The sequence below is a fragment of the Mytilus californianus genome, unplaced genomic scaffold (assembly GCF_021869535.1).
Source record: "Mytilus californianus isolate M0D057914Y unplaced genomic scaffold, xbMytCali1.0.p SCAF_2, whole genome shotgun sequence".
NCBI classification, from domain to species: Eukaryota; Metazoa; Mollusca; class Bivalvia; order Mytilida; family Mytilidae; genus Mytilus; species Mytilus californianus.
Genome location: NW_026262668.1, coordinates 77797558 through 77814970, shown reverse-complemented (window position 1 = coordinate 77814970; position 17413 = coordinate 77797558). Strand labels below are relative to the sequence as shown.

General features: G+C 34.1%; 2 protein-coding genes across 4 annotated transcripts; both read right to left on the bottom strand.

Moving 5' to 3' along the window:
* Positions 1–378: 378 nt before the first annotated feature.
* Positions 379–6790, bottom strand: LOC127728253 (ankyrin repeat, PH and SEC7 domain containing protein secG-like). 3 transcript variants are annotated; one of them, XM_052235534.1, is made up of 3 exons: positions 6390–6790; positions 2022–2517; positions 379–1236 (listed from the first exon to the last, which is right to left on the bottom strand). In XM_052235534.1, the coding sequence occupies exons 2-3, from the start codon at positions 2505–2507 to the stop codon at positions 637–639; spliced, it is 1086 nt and encodes a 361-aa protein (XP_052091494.1). In that variant the 5' UTR covers positions 2508–2517; positions 6390–6790; the 3' UTR covers positions 379–636. The 3 variants fall into 3 exon arrangements, with proteins under 3 accessions (XP_052091494.1, XP_052091495.1, XP_052091496.1); XM_052235535.1 differs by lacking the exon at positions 6390–6790 and adding an exon at positions 5917–6124; XM_052235536.1 differs by lacking the exon at positions 6390–6790 and adding an exon at positions 2800–2977.
* Positions 6791–11407: 4617 nt separating this feature from the next.
* Positions 11408–17031, bottom strand: LOC127728241 (uncharacterized). Its single transcript, XM_052235512.1, has 2 exons — positions 16996–17031; positions 11408–12907 (listed from the first exon to the last, which is right to left on the bottom strand). The coding sequence occupies exon 2, from the start codon at positions 12894–12896 to the stop codon at positions 11487–11489; it is 1410 nt and encodes a 469-aa protein (XP_052091472.1). The 5' UTR covers positions 12897–12907; positions 16996–17031; the 3' UTR covers positions 11408–11486.
* Positions 17032–17413: the final 382 nt, after the last annotated feature.

Below are 17413 nucleotides of genomic sequence, written 5' to 3'. Positions count from 1 at the left end.
TGACTGATAGATTATCAATTACTTATTCTATTAATTAATAAATATATCAGAAAGGTATGTTAACCCCCGTTTACAATGCATCTGTATTAAAATAGGGTGTGTGTTAATGAATGATTGTTAGTGAAGTGACTATCACAGTGTGTAAAATTCATAACGTGTATATCAAGCTATAAAAGGCCCTCAGAAAACAAAATGTGAAACTATTCAAAAGAGAAAAAATTAAGCTATATTCATAAAATTTAAAACAAGAATGACAGAAAGCAACCAACACCAACCACTGGACTACAGGCTTCTGCATGGCCTGGGACAGGCATATGAAGAATGCGACGTGATTCAGTTTCCCAAAGAAAAACTATGATGAATTATAACAAGTATATCTAAAATTAGTACATTTAATTGAAAGACATTGGCTGAATAGATCAATATAAAAATTCTTCGTTTCTAACGTTCTTACAAACAAATTTTATAACATTTACTCGTCAGTGGAAAACCACTACATGTGTGATAAAAGAAACTTGCAGTATATCAAGCATACTTCAGGTATATCAAAACATTATAAAAAATATGTTCTTAAAAATGTTCCAACTAAAAATTTAACATTAGTGTAATAATTGAAAGATTAAAATTCAGTTGGAATCACTGAAACTCATTACCAAACTTCATATACGTTATTAGACTGACGGGAATGTCTAAAGAATCTATACTAGCGTTTGGTGTCTGAGTGTGTATACTGTCACGAATCTTTAATCTACATAATTCCTGTAATGTAAAAATACTTTTTGATGAGCTCATCAAGTTTGTGTAAACGTCGTACACTTTATCTCTTCCTCGTTTATTTTTAGGTGTCCGCACTTTGCATTGCGCCGTAACTTTAAATCCAAGCTTGACTAGATATTTGGCAAGTTTTTGTCTACTTTGCGAGTGAAAATCGTGATTGTCAGTTGCAAATTTGAGCAATTTATGTAAAGGTGTTTCTCCCTGGTTATTTAAAATGTTGAATTTAGCACCACATCTGATTAAAGCCTCCACTGTCTCTGTGCAACACATCGAACATGCAACATGAAGAGGTGTGTCCCCGTGGATTGGGTCCTGAGTATTTACATCACAGCCGACATCCACAAGCTTCTCTATGATGGCAGCAGAGTGAGCGGCAGCTACATGTATCGGCTGTCTCCCGTTGTTTCCATACAGTTTTGGGTCCGCTCCGTGTTGAAGCAACAGTCCCACGACGTCTTCCTGTAAAAGAGGGTTACATGTTTAGTCCATTCATTCAATCAACATGAAACATAAAATGTATTACAAATATGAAACAAAAAAGTTAAAGCTAACATATACTTCTTGATTTCCATATATGTCTGCATACACAAATGTTTAAGTGGAATACATGTACTTTCTTTTTAAAGAACAGGTAACTCATTGAAAGAGTTGGTGTATTTATAATAATTAAAAAAATTATAAACTAAATTTGAAGATTCTGCTGAACGACTGAACCAAACTTTTAGTTTGTATTGTGCTGTAAGGTTGCATGCTGTTTCATTGATGTACATATCATGTCTTTTTTTTATTATATGAAGTAACATCACAAATTTGGAGAGGAGAAAATGAAAAAGAATTGAACCATATTTTGCGGCTAACAGAATTAATGCTTAATTAGAAGAAACTTTATAAACTTAACTTGAAGATAAGCTTTGCTGATTATATTATGAGATATGCCATTTATTTAATCTGCTTTAAAAAATTAAAATGTAAAAAGTTACTCACCATTTGTAAAACGATCAAAAATAAAAAAAAAGGATCATCATAGAAACGAAAAATGCTTACAAATAACTTGCATTTTATATAAGTGTTTGCATAAAAATCTATAACGACCATTTGAGCTCCAATTTGTAAAATATTTTCACCACAACCAGCTGACTTAAGCATTAATTTTCTACAGAAAAAGAGCATATTCTTCCCAATGTTTATCGATAGAAATAAACTTAATAAAATAATTAAACAAACAAACAATAAAGAACAAATACCTTGTTATCCATTGTCGAAAAGATAGCGGGCATCAAAGCTGCATCGATGCTTGCTCCATTTTTTATGAGTACTTTTGCGATTTCTGAACGACCAGCATGCATTGCGACATGAAGTAGTGGTTTTCCTTCATAGAACACGTTCACATTGGCTCCACGGTTTAGTAAAAGTTCTACCGTCGGCTTATTTCCTTTAGCTACAGCATGACAAAGCATTTTTGAAAGGTAATTCTTTCCCATTTTGTTATCCTGGTTTGATAGAAAATGATCATCTACATATGGTAATAAAAGTTTCAAAAGGTCACATGACCCATTTGACACTGCTCTGATGAGTAAATCAGAGCATATCTCTGACATATCTGAGAGCTTGGAGCTTGAGAAATGGGTCATTAGTAAAGCTTTGAGTATATCGTTGTGTCCCATATTCACACACCATTGTAAAGATTGAATTATACACTCCTTGGAAGCGTTTGGATTGACCAATTCCATTGTCCGTTACCTGTAACAAAAACACTAGCATGAGTATATATAAAGATCACATTGCATTGTCCATAGATGCCACTAATGTGATAACTAATTAGTAAGCGCTGACAGTATACGATAACTAATTAGTATGCGCTTTCAAGATAAGATAACTATTTAGCGCTGTCAGTGAAATAATTGCGTTAATTTTATCACATCTTTATTACTAATTACTGATGTCATCAGTTTTATCTTATTCCATAATGTTGAAAATCCAGTATAAATATGTCAATTTTCAAGTTTGACTTCTCATACGTACGCTTGCATGTTCACGTCGATTCAACCAGACAAACAATAATGTAAGAACTTTTATAGATCCAATACTGTAAATTTGAATTAAAATCTTTACTTTTGACTGTTGCTCCCTTTTTGCATATCTTGTAACGGTTTTCTTTTCTCATTTGAACCAGTCATTTTCATTTTTGAACTGGTTAGGATTGACGTAAATAAAATGCCATGTTAAATGGATGGGAAGTAATTAATCATACTTTATTATACAAAATTCTCTAGATCTTATTTATTTATCAATTATATCGAATTGATCATTTCAAAAGAGATTTAAAAATAAATTATAGCATTCGAAATTGATCAAAGTGAAGTAATTCAATTCAGAAATACCCGTATGATTCACTAGAGTCGCCATAATTCTCAATAAGGACAAACGGAAATGATACCCGTATCATTAGTACACACATTCAATTGAAATCAGACAAGTGGAAACAAACTTTTTGTTCAGATTTTTTTTTATTCAAAATAGTTTATCTATAAATGATCATTTGATCATTAAAAAGGAAGGTAAAATACAAAATGAAACATAAAAGCGACCAATTTAAAATAAGACACTGTTCACACATGTCACAGCAGATTTTTAAATGTCGGTCGAGGACTGAAATAGGCCAAGCTTGCCATTAACTGATGAAATTTTGACATTACAAATTACATAATTTGGCGGTTTTGAGAGTTTTAGGTTTTTGATTAAGTGCCTAAATTAACACTGACTGCTGTTTTTATGACATTTTTCTTTTCACGGTCCTGCTTTTTAACCATTTTCTGCACTTTTTGAGAAAAGCCATGATTAAGAATAAATGCACGGTTAGGTAGTTTGTGGTTCATTTAAGGATAAATTATTTGAAATTTTGGTATTTTGGTTATTTTGGAGATAAGAATAATTTCTATAACAAGCAGGTATAATATTGGCGAGAACCTCTTTGTGGTTGTCATGCAGGGGCGGATCCAGGGGAGCGTAGATGGCATACGTCCCCTTTAAAAAAGATTATCATTATTTGGCATAAAATCGTCCAAAATTTTTTTACCTCCCTATACTCGTCAGTATATCTTCAGTTTTCGGGAATCACTCCCCCTTTCAAAAATCATTGACCTGCCTCATGTTTAAGTGTCATAGATTTAGCTTGCAAAATTTAAGTCAATAAATGGACAATTGTTAAACTTAAATGTTCGAAAGAAACCGACACAACAAGATTAAAAACAATCCCCATACCAATTAAAGCGCTAATCTTATGTGCAGAAAATTCAACAAAGTGTACACGTATTATCAATCTAAAAAAGTCTAAACACTTACTTATTATTATAACAGGCACCCATAATTCTTTGCTTTCCAGTTGTGACTGAGTTATGAAGAATTGTATCACTAGCACAAAGGAATGGAGATAAGCCGATTATGGAGACGATCTGGCCAATTAATCTTGGCCATAATTCTGACACATGATATCGATATTATATCACTTTTGGTCTAATACTAAAACGTCAACACAACAGAAGATACGCTTTAGCATTGATGATCAAGGTTTACAAAAATTGACTGAGAAGAAAAATGATGGTAAATAAAACTATTATATGAAATTGGTAATTAATCTTAACAATAAAACAGGATCCTGGAGTACTAGAATTAAAAATAAATATTATAAAAACAATAGGGGTCCATAATTTTTCATGTAATAAGAGTCCAGGGTTGGACCAGTAATAACTTATCGTATTTATCATTAGTCTACTCGAAAATTTACTTTACCATATGTGTAATTTAAAAAAAAAATATGATTTTTATGAAGACCACCTTCTTATCTATAAAGCCGTTGTTTTAGTTGAGTATTTAAAAAAAATATTTTTGTCATAAGGATGATGCTATGACTTTACGTGATCTTTTCCAAGTCAAGTTGACATGATGTATTATATCCATCAATAAAATATGACATATTTTGGGAGATTAAATCTAGTCTCAATCAATTCAATCATAGTTATATAGAGCCATAGATATGCCTTTATATATCTATGATTCAATATTCAGTTCATTTTATACAACTTCAACGAGGAAGAAAATCGAAAACATCTTTATATTTGATTACATATTGAAAATATATATTAAAAGGTTTTTGGGTGGGCGTATGTCATTTTATCAGGAATTTTGTGAATAATAGTCTTCAAAATGAAAATCAAGAAATAATGGTTTTCGTAGGTAAAAAAACATGTTTAGTATATTTGTATTTCGTTATTATCGTTTTTTTTTTTACATCTAACGCAACAACTAGTTGTGTCGCAATCCTAAAAATCTAAAGCAAATCAAATAACTTTAAACAACACTAGGAACACTGGATTTCTGGATGAATATTAAACGTTTTTCGTATATACTTTATTTCCAACACGGAAGAAATTGTTTGATAAAAATTGAATAAGAATGGTCTAAACGGTTAGCTACACATGTGCCCTCACAATAGAGACCATATAATTCTAGAAATTAGTTATAACCATAAAATGATATACCGCACTATGACCGAACATTGGAATCCTAATTATTGTCCAGATCAATACTTAGCAAAGCTGTCTACAAGTTGGAAATTGGGTTAGCCGGTCGTTAGTACATCAGACTCAAACTAGCGACCAATAACTATTCAGTAAGCTTCCAACTATTCAAGCTATCAACTATTCAAGCTACCAACTATTTAAGCTACCAACTATTTAAGCTATCAACTATTCAAACTACCAACTATTCAAGCAAGCAACCATTATGTATCCGAACTTCAGCGACTACTAAATATCTGAAGTACTGTGTCTAATGAGGCAGTATTAAAAAGAAACATATCGCAAATCAAAGTTTTTAAATTTGTAGTTGACGTGGATATTTACGTGTTTTGCGGACAATACAAGTAGACGAAGTCCGAATCTCACCATTTTTATATTGAACTAAAATTTGATAGTATAATATTTTAAAAGAAAATACTAAACGTATGGTTGTCAATCTTAACTTTTTGCAACCAGAAAGTTATATCATATAGGTACAAAACACAATACTCTAAATATCAACGCAACCCTATGTTTCCCTATTCTATTTTCATTTTAACATTCCAGAAGTATGGAGACTTACCTTTTTTCGATACCGCGTCTGTCCCGATTTGAATAAATCAGTTTTGTGTACACATATCTCGACAAGTACTCGGGGTAGATGCCAGAATACGGTGGGAAATCAAGGAGTTTGCGGTTTTTATTCATTATCGCCTGACACATCTGAATAGCGCCTACACCGAATAGCTTTCTAACTTAAGTCATGATCAGTGCAGAATAAACATTTAGTTAAGTCTTTAAAATAGTATGGCATGACCTTTGTTCTAAACATAAGGTGAAAGGTGGAAAGATAAACTTATAACTATTATGGTTCTTTTAAATTATTTAAAAGATACCAGTTTATTTTTATTCCAGATAAGTAATTCATTGAAATAAAATGTTATTTAATGATATTTCACCTTCAAGTATGTGTGTTTAGAATGGTAAATTGTCGTCCTACACAAAGAGCTTTTTTATTTATCTAAATTTACCTTTATATATCTACAATGCGCTTACCTGTGTCTCGAATCTGCAATCACCATTTTTTCAATAATCTCCTCGACTTTTCAACTCCAGATTAGGAAGTGATACCATTTACAAATTCTTCATATACGCCGTAAAACGCCGCCAAAATGGTTTCATTTCTTTTCTTGCTGAAGGACGGACCTCCAAAGAGAAATTCGATACTGATTACTGTTTTACACAGAGCAATTTAACACTTCTAAAGCCGATTTACACGCTTTACTATATAAATAACCATTCTTTTAAATAATTTACAAATTTGTACCTGTCGTATATCGTTTGAAGCCTGAGAAAAATATTATAATCTTTTTATTTGGTACATTAATTATATCCAATTAAGCTAATCGATATATCTCGAAACACAAAATCAACAACGGAAGATAAAAGCTTATTGATTATCAAATATAAGTTATGTCAAAGAGATCTACTTAAAAAAAATGTGTATTTCATTTGTAAATCAATAAAGTGATAAATCAATACAGTGATATATATATAGACTGATAAAATATAAATAAAACAATGTAATCATTATGCAACATTACGCTTTATACATTTTAATCAAACATTTAACTGAAATATAATGTATAGTGTAGACATGGTCTACATTTTGATATCAATAGCTCATACTTAGTCCAAAGGGCCAGTGTGAGTTTTTCCACCACTTGGCGTCCATCGTTTCTCGTCTGTAGTGAAGCGTCCGTCAAAAACATCTTACCGCCTGAAACAACTAGGTTAATAATAACTAAACTTGCCTACATGACCCGTAAGGATTGGTCCATTAAACATTATGCCCGATGACCCAGTCAATAATATAAGCATAAGAAGATGTGGTGTGGTTGCCATTGAGACAGCTATCCGAGAAAGACCAAAGGACGTGGATGTAAGCAGCTTCAGGGCACCGTAATACCCTCTTCAGCTATGAGGAAAACCCATACAATTCATTTGCCTGGACTACATTAGGACATCAAATCTGACTACAACGAAACTTAATCATACTGCCTACAACAATGCATTTGGATGGACTACAACAAGATATAAAATCTGACTACAAAAAAACTATATCAGACTGTCTACAACAATCCATTAGACTAGATTACAACAAGACTAAAAATCTAACTACAACGAAACTTAATCATACTGCCTACAACAAGACAAAAAATCTAATTACAACGAAACTTTACCAGACTGCCCACAACAATCCATTAGACTTGATTACAACAAGACAAAACATTTAACTACAACGAAACTTAATCATACTGCATACAACAATCTTTTAGATTTGATTACAACAAGACAAAAAAAACCTAACTACAACGAAACTTAATATACTGCCTACAACAATCCATTAGACTTGATTACAACAAGACAAACAATCTAACTACAACGAAACTTAATCATACTGCCTACAACAATCCATAAGACTTGATTACAACAAGACAAACAATCTAACTACAACGAAACTGAATCATACTGCCTCCAACAATCAATAAGACTTGACTACAACAAGACAAACAATTTAACTACAACGAATCTGAATCATACTGCCTCCAACAATCCATAAGACTTGATTACAACAAGACAAAAAATCTAACTACAACGAAACTTAATCATACTGCATACAACAATCCATTAGACTTGATTACAACAAGACAAAAAATCTAACTACAACGAAACTTAATCATACTGCCTACAACAATCCATTAGACTTGATTACAACAAGACAAACAATCTTACTACAACGAAACTTAATCATACTGCCTACAACAATCCATAAGACTTGATTACAACAAGACAAACATTCTAACTACAACGAAACTGGAGCATACTGCCTCCAACAATCCATAAGACTTGATTACAACAAGACAAAAAATCTAACTACAACGAAACTTAATCATACTGCATACAACAATCCATTAGACTTGATTACAGCAGGACAAAAAATCTAACTACAACGAAACTTAATCATACTGCATACAACAATCCATTAGACTTGATTACAACAAGACAAAAAAAACTAAACTACAACGAAACTTAATCATACTGCCTACAACAATCCATTAGACTTGATTACAACAAGACAAACAATCTAACTACAACAAAACTATATCAGACTCTACAACAAAACATAAGGCTGGACTACATCAGAATATCACACCTGACTACATCAACACTTCACTCCCTACATCAATTTATAAGACCTGACTACAGCACTACTTCAAACCGATCGTTCGAGGGCTGTATAGCCAGTCAAGGTCGTTAAAAACTCCCATCATCATACTTCAAACCTGAATATAACTAATAAATCAGACCTGACTTCAACAACAGCCAGGTAAATCAGATATGACTACAACAATTGTAATTCAAACCTGACTATAATCATCAGTGTCGTGTTAAGACCTGACTGCAACAACTGTGAGGTAAATCAGACTTGACTACAACAACGGTTAATCAGACCTGATTACAATAATAATGCAATAAATTAGACAGTGCAGTAATTCAGACCTACCTATAAACAACAGTGCGGAAATTCAAACATGACTACAACGACGGTACATCAGAGCTCACTATAAACATAGAGCGGTAAATCAGATCCGACTGTAACAACAGTGTGGTAAATCATACCTAATTATAACAATAATGCTGTAAATTATACCCTACTATAACAACAGTGTGGTAAATCAGACCCAAATACAACAACAGTGCAGTACATCAGACCCGACTACAACAACAGTGCAGTTAATCAGACTCGACTACCGTGAACAACAGCGTGGTAAATAAAATCCGACTACAACAACAGTGCGGTAAATCAGAATCGTCTACATCATCAGTGTGGTAAATCAGATCCGACTACAACATTGGTACATCAGACCTAACAACAACAGTGCGGTATATCAGACTTTTCTACAACAACAGTGTGGTAAATCAAACCTTACTACAACAACGATACATCTGACCCAACTTCAACAGCGGGGTAAAGCATACCTGACTACAACAATAGTAAATCCGACCTGCCTTTAACAACAGTGTTGTTAAGCAGACCTGACTACAACAACGGTACAACATACTCGACTACAACAACAGTGTGGTAAATCAGATCCGACTACAACAATAGTGCGGTAAATCCGACCGGACTAAAACAATGGTAAATCAGACATGACTTTAACAATAGTGCGGTAATTCAAATCTGACTTAAACAACAACTAGGAAAATCAGACATGACTACAACAGCAGTACGGTAAATCTGACCGGACTACAACACCACTACGACAAATCAGACTTCACTTCAACACCAGTACGATAAATCAGACCGGACTATAACATCAGTACGATAAATCAGACCGGACTATAACATCAGTACGGTAAATCAGACCTGATTAAAATAACAGTACGGTAAATTTGGCCGGACTACAACACCAACATGATAAATCAGAACTGCATGACTACAACACCAGTACGGTAAATAAACCGGACTACAACACCACTACGGTTAAATCAAACGTACTACAACACCACTACAGTAAATCAAAAAGGACTACAATACCACTATGGTAAATCAGACCGGACTACAACACAAGTACGGTAAATCATACCTTACTACAACAGCAGTACGATTAATATGACCGGACGACAACACCAGATCGGTAAGTCGAACCTGAATTTAACAGCAGTACGGTAAATGAGACCGGACAACAACAATGGTAAATCAGAAATGACTATAACAGTAGTGCAGTAATTAAATCCTGACTAAAACAACAAGGCGGGATATCAGACCTGACTACAACAGTAGTATAGTAAATCACACCGGACTGCAACAATGGTAAATCAGAAATGACTATAAAAACAGTGCAGTAACTCAACCCTGACTAAAACAACAACGCGGGATATCAGACCTGACTACAACAGCAGTATGGTAAATCAGACCGGACTATAACAACAGTACGGTAAATCAAACCGGACTACAACAACGGTACGGTAAATCAGACCTGGCTACAACAAAAGTGTGGTTAATTATACAGGACTATAACAATATTCGGCAAACTAGACCCGACAACAACAGCAGTACGGTAAATCAGACCTGATTATAACAAAAGTGTGGTAAATTATACCCGACTATAACAATAGTGCGGTAAATTAGACCCGACAAAAACAGCAGTACGGTAAATCAGACCGGACTACAACAACAGTGAGGTAATTCAGACTGGACTACAACAACGGTACATTAGACCTGACTATAACAACGGTACATCAGACGTGACTATAACAACAGTGTGGTAATTCAGACATGATTACAACAATTGTGCGGTTAATCAGACCCAACTACAACCACAGCGCGGTAAATCAGACCCGAATAGAACAATAGTGCGGTAATTCAGACCGGACTATACAACGGTACATCAGACCTGATTATAACAACAGTGTGGTATATCAGACTAGACTACACTGACAGTAAATATGACCTGACTACTACAACGGTAAGTCAGACCTGCTTACATTAACTGTAAATCTAACCCGACTATAACAACAGTGTTGTTAATCAATCATTACCTCAACAACAGTGAAGTAAATCTTATAATATGACTACAACAATGCGACAAATCACTCATTTCTTCAACAATTGACCTGACTATAACAGCAGTGAGGTAAATCAGACCTGACTACATCAACGATAAACCAGACATTGAAAAAGACGGGACATTTAACCTGATTTCAACAACAGTACATTAAAAATGGCTACAGTAACAGTGCATCCCATCTCGCTATAACAATACTGGTGGCTAATATACAATATGACACGATACATGAAGACAACACTACTTGTTCAGACCTCACTTCAACAACAGCACATCCGGTCTAATTTGAACAACAACAGCACATCCCGTCTGATTTAAACAACAACAGAACATCCCGTCTGGATAAAATAACAACAATGCAAATGAACAATACTCCAAATATAACTACAATAGTCGATTGTCAGTCCAGATTACAGAATGAATGACATATAAAGATTGATGCTGATGTAACACAGTTTATTTATTGGATCTATTTCGTTATTATAATATAAACCACATGAAGAATAACAAAGCGGGGTATTTAGTTCGGATCGAGATGAAGTCCGGGGAAGAACGGTAATCGAAGATCTTCACCATTGAGAAAAGGAAAGCGCAATTGGTCAAATTTGTTCTTAAAACAGCTTGGTTTCAACACGGTAATGGTTCCTTGACTGTGATGTCCCACCCAGATATTGTTTTCAGCATCAACGCATACAGCACTGCTATCCGCTAAACTATCACCATCTTCACCACGCACAATACCTATAAATTTGCCATACGGATTGAGTATGTGTAAACATTCTTTGTGAGGATCGGCTACAAGGAAATATCCATCGGCAGTTGAACACACGGACGAAGGATGGAAATTTTCTGAAAATAATGTAAACGGTAACTTCCAACCTTTAAAAAATCCTCGAACTTTCCCATCGTAATCTATAATGATTACTTTGTTTAGGTGAGTGTCACACACAGCTATTGTTTCGGTTCTATTATTAGATGCAATTTCAGTTGGAAAATTAAAGATAGGTTCCATTATATCTTGTTTAATTTCTTTCACTAACGTGCCTTGTCTAGTGTAAATGTGTAGGACACCAGGACTAGTCTTGGATAATTCGCAATCATTATTTTTACACTTGGCGGTACAAAGATGTGTTGGTCCACTCACTGCAATATTCCTATTCTGCAATTCAGTCATACCAATTGGATGAAAAGTTGGTGTCTTCACAAAATAGAAATGTTTTGAGTCAGGTGAACCGTTTCCATAGCAAACGACTGCTTTCAGTGCAAAATGTGAAATTAACAGTGATCCATCCATCGTCTCAAGCACTGTGGCTGCATCTGCATGTAAAGGAATTCTGTTGACTATCTTTCCATGCTTATCGTATTTTAGAAGAAATTCATTTTCGTTTAATCTTACATAAGCACCCCCAGTTCTCGATACGGCAATAGAACGAACGGATTTCCGTATATCATCAATGGGAAGAAACTCTCCAACAAACATAGAAATTTGTTGACATAAAAGTTCTGTCTTCATATTTTGATGCATGAGAGCCCAATGTAAATGAGGAGGAAGGGAAGCGATACTACCATTTTCAGTGTCGTCATCACCTTGCTTGTCTGACTTTTTACCATGTGAATGAAGACGATCACATTGTTTGCAAATAATTGTGCTACATAGGTAACAATTCTTGTAAACGGGTAATTTTTGGCATTCCTGGCATAGTTTTGGAGTTTTCTCGACTGGAACAAAGTAATTTGTTGGGAAGTCTGTAAATCCTTTGTCTGGTACATAACAAGGCTCCCTGCATAACGGACATATTAAGTTTGACTTGTCTGTTAGGCCTCCTAGAAACTCGTGAAGACATGAAATGCAGAATGAATGTTTACATGGTAACATTTTTGGAAATTTAAAATTATCCCAGCAGACAGAGCATACATTTTCGTCACTCATTTTGCCACAACCTGTAACGAAATTAAACAAAATTTTACTGGTAAAATATATTATGTAAAATCAAAATTGGATCTTAACATAATGTGTGTCATTAATTTGTATGGAAAATTATAAGATCGTGTAAAATCAAGACAAATACAGCTTGGGTTGTGTCAAATTTTTAGAAAAAAAGAAGAAATCGCGATAAGAAAAGCATGTGGTTACTGCTCTTGAGATGAAAATCCCATAAAATATAGAGAAATTATTCTATAAAAGTAATATCACCTTTGTGTCGTTCTTTATCTTAGTTAGCATTGTTTGCTAGGTTGGCGTAAAGCAAACATTAAGCTTAACAGTTACCTAAAGGACTTCAGCGAAGAAATAAAGACTGTGGTGGTGAATGTTACATTTGTTATTGAACGAATTAAATTTACATATTTATCCTCAATATTGAAGTCTAAACAAAATTCTACCATTCGGTGACTAACAAATTAGGACTTTGCTGAACCACAATATTGCCTAAAATGAGACAAAAAATAATTAATTGGTATATATCCATGTGAAATTATCGCACAAATCAATGACCATTCATTTTTTGTTGTGGGTATGTTTTTTTTTAAATAAGTTGTTTGATTCTAAATTTCTTGAGAAAATGTTTTAGAAGGAAGTGAAAGAAATAGTATGTTTCCATTTAAAATTAGGGGAAAAAAGCAATTCAACATTGAGTTTTAAAAAATATAGTATTATATTTCTCTGGTGTAGCTGATCTCTTTTTTATTCGCATTAAAGAAGCAGGAAAAGGTTTTTTTTTCTTTCAATAGGAATAATCATCTCTCCATATGAATTTTTTAGCAATGTAATTCGAGAATCGTATGACATGTGATGAAAGCAATTAATGAGAATGGTAGTTCTTTAAAGCTCAAAACACAAAATAGAAAACTAACGACTGAGCAACACGAACCCCACCAAAGACTTGGGGTGATGCACTTGTAGACTTAATTCTGCCAGTTATGCATGTCAAACACGATGATGCATATATGTCAGCCGGACACTACCTAGTCTCACCAACATTAGACCTTTTTATCAACGCTTGGAATTACTGGTTGTTTTACACATGCAAACTTTGAGACACCTTCGGTCGGTCTTAATGAAAAAACTAACAGTAACTAAATAACTGTCCTTACCAGTCATAACAAAGCTTATATGTTTACATTGATTCATTATGACACGTCTACAACACTAGACACACACATCTTGACATACAAATATGTGTTTATAAATATAAGGGCATGTTTCCTTTGTTAATGTTTCCATTGATAAAATTACAAGATATTGGTATTCCTACCTAATGACACATGTTTCTAAAATAGTTTTTTCCCATTATATATAAACTGCAATTCTTTCTATCTTAATTTTGTTTTAATTCAAATTTTCTACCCCAAGATTACAAATTAAGCTATTGGACAATGATTTTGGTGGTTTATTTTTTTTCAAATAATTTTTAGCTCACCTGGCCCAAAAGTGCCAAGTGAGCTTTTCTCATCACTTTGCGTCCGTCGTCCGTCGTCGTCGTCGTCGTCCGTTAACTTTTACAAAAATCTTCTCCTCTGAAACTACTGGGCCAAATGAAACCAAACTTGAACTAAATCATCCTTAGGGTATCTAGTTTAAAAAATATATCCGATGACCCCGCCCATCAACCAAGATGGCCGCCGTGGATAAAAATAGAACATGGGGGTAAAATTCAGTTTTTGGCTTATATCTCTGAAACTAAAGCATTTAGAGCAAATCTGAGAGGGGAAAATGTTCATCAGGTTAAGATCTATCGGCCCTAAAATTTACAGACGCATCAGACAACCTGTTGTTGGGTTGCTGCCTCTGAATTGGTAATTTTAAGGAAATTTTGCAGTTTTTGGTTATTATCTTGAATATTATAGAGAAAACTGTAAACAGCAAAATTGTTCAGCAAAGTAAGATCTACAAATAAGCCAACATGACCAAAATTGTCATTTGACCCCATAAAGAGTTATTGCCCTTTAAAGTCATTTTTTCTCTCTCAATTTTCGTAAATTTTTGTTATCTTTTACAAAAATCTTCTCCTCTGAAACTACCCGGCCAAATTAAACCAAACTTGACCTAAATCATCCTTAGGGTATCTAGTTTAAAAAGTATATCCGATGACCCCGTCCATCAACCAAGACGGCCGCCGTGGCTAAAAATAGAACATGGGGGTAAAATGCAGTTTTTGGCTTATATCTCTGAAACTGAAGCATTTAGAGCAAATCTGACATGGGGTAAATATGTTCATCAGGTCAAGATCTATCTGCTGCAAACTTTTCAGACGCATCAGACAACCCGTTGTTGGGTTGCTGCCTCTGAATTGGTAATTTTAAGGAAATTTTCGCAGTTTTTGGTTATTATCTTGAATATTATAATAGATAGAGATAAACTGTAAACAGCAAAAATGTTCAGCAAAGTAAGATCTACAAATAAGTCAACCAAAATTGTCAAGTGACCCTTCAGGAGTTATTGCCTTTAAAAGTCATTTTTTTACAATTTTTCGTAATTTTTTTTATCTTTTACAAAAATCTTTTCTTCTGAAACTACTGGGCCAAGTTCATTATAGATAGAGATAACTGTAAACAGCAAGACTGTTAAGCAAAGTAAGATCTACAAATAAGTCAACATGACCAAAATTGTCAATTGACCCCTTCAGGAGTTATTGCCTTTTAAAGTCATTTTTTCACAATTTTTCGTAATTTTTTTTATCTTTTACAAAAATCTTTTCTTTTGAAACTACTGGGCCATGTTCATTATAGATAGAGATAACTGTAAACAGCAAGACTGTTAAGCAAAGTAAGATCTACAAATAAGTCAACATGACCAAAATTGTCAATTGACCCCTTCAGGAGTTATTGCCTTTTAAAGTCAATTTTTCACAATTTTTCGTAAATTTTTTTATCTTTTACAAAAATCTTTTCTTCTGAAACTACTGGGCCAATTTCATTATAGATAGAGATAACTGTAAACAGCAAGAATGTTCAGTTAAGTAAGATCTACAAACAAGTCACCATCACCAAAACAGAGAATTTTGTCATGAATTCTATTCTTGTCTTTAATGTTGTAGTGTCCTTTGTTTAATATGCACTGCAGCACACAGACCAAGGTGAGCGACACAGGCTCTTTAGAGCCTCTAGTTTAAATTGCTATAACAACGCCTAGTGCATTTTGTTGGTATAGGCATATGTTGACTATATATTTTTCGAATGTTGGCATAGGCTGAAGGCATCCTGCCTAAGAGACAAAACTCCTATGAACATTCATAAGGACTGTATGGTATTACAAAAGCTGCAGCCCTTTTCTAACTGCAAGCAACCCCGAAAGTAGACGAGGAATCTCACAACTGGCAGTAAATAAGTGCGTCCGTTTGGCTGTGCAGGATGTATAAATGAGGTATGTATGAGGGTCCTTCATTTCTGTATTCTTTAATTTTTTAGGTAATTTTTCTCTATTCTGTTATACTTTTCGCCCAGTTTTCTCTATTCTTTATATTTTAGCACCTCATTAATCTCTATTCTGTAAACCCCCATCCACACCCTCAAAACTACTCAGCCACGTCCAACGATCGGAAAAGGTGTGATAAAATCCGATGATTTCTGTAGGGAAAGTGCCACGCTCTCTGCATGTTAAAGAACTCTTGATCACTCTTGCTACAACTCTTTGTGACCTGCAGTGATAACAAAATGTCTGCCTCTACAACAATACCCGTATTTTCTAGGGGCAGTCGAAATTTTCGGACATAATTCATATATCGGTCGACGCCGCCCACTTTGCAGAACCTTCATTTTTGATTTATTGTTAAGTTGTTCTCGTCAACATGCATGAAATATATGCAACTAGAAATAAATTAATCTTATGGGACGAAAAGTAAACTACAGCATGACAAGCCCAAATTTAAAGTAAACGAAGCAACTGCATAACTACCACATGGTTTTACTATACGTATCACGGTGGTAGGCAGCATGCATAATATTAAGCACAATTCTGCTGATAGAAGATTTCATTTGACACTAAAAGATTGTTAATACGGAGGTAATATAGAAATGAAACTATTCCATACCTTATCCTGTTAGGAGGAAGTAACATTCAGTTCTAAATATAGAATTGTGACACATACTATAATATAATTGATACTATAACATCATTGATATCATAGTTTTAAAAAGATACCTTGTATAGGTTATCATAATATAAATTCGTAGTTTTAATATTTGTTAATTATATTCGAAAGAAACAAGTTTACGATATATCTGTATAAATATAAAGCATGAGGTTATCAAATTATGACGGGATTATCTAACTTGGAAATTTCCACTGTAATTCTAGGGCGTGTTTTTTTGTTCTTCGGTAGTGAGCCAGAAGAGGTCCACTTCTGTTTTTATACGACCGCAAAAATTAAAAATTTTTTGGTCGTATATTGGTATGACGTTGGCGTCGTCGTCGTCGTCGTCGTCGTTGTCGTCGTCGTCGTCGTCGTC

Bases quoted from the DNA above. Each gene is read 5' to 3' on its own strand.
- LOC127728241 (XM_052235512.1), bottom strand. From the start codon at position 12,896: ATGAGTGACGAAAATGTATGCTCTGTCTGCTGGGATAATTTTAAATTT.
- LOC127728253 (XM_052235534.1), bottom strand. From the start codon at position 2,507: ATGGAATTGGTCAATCCAAACGCTTCCAAGGAGTGTATAATTCAATCT. The intron at 1,237-2,021 runs GTATTTGTTCTT...CCTCTTTTACAG, and splicing joins TTTCGACAATGGATAACAAG to GAAGACGTCGTGGGACTGTT.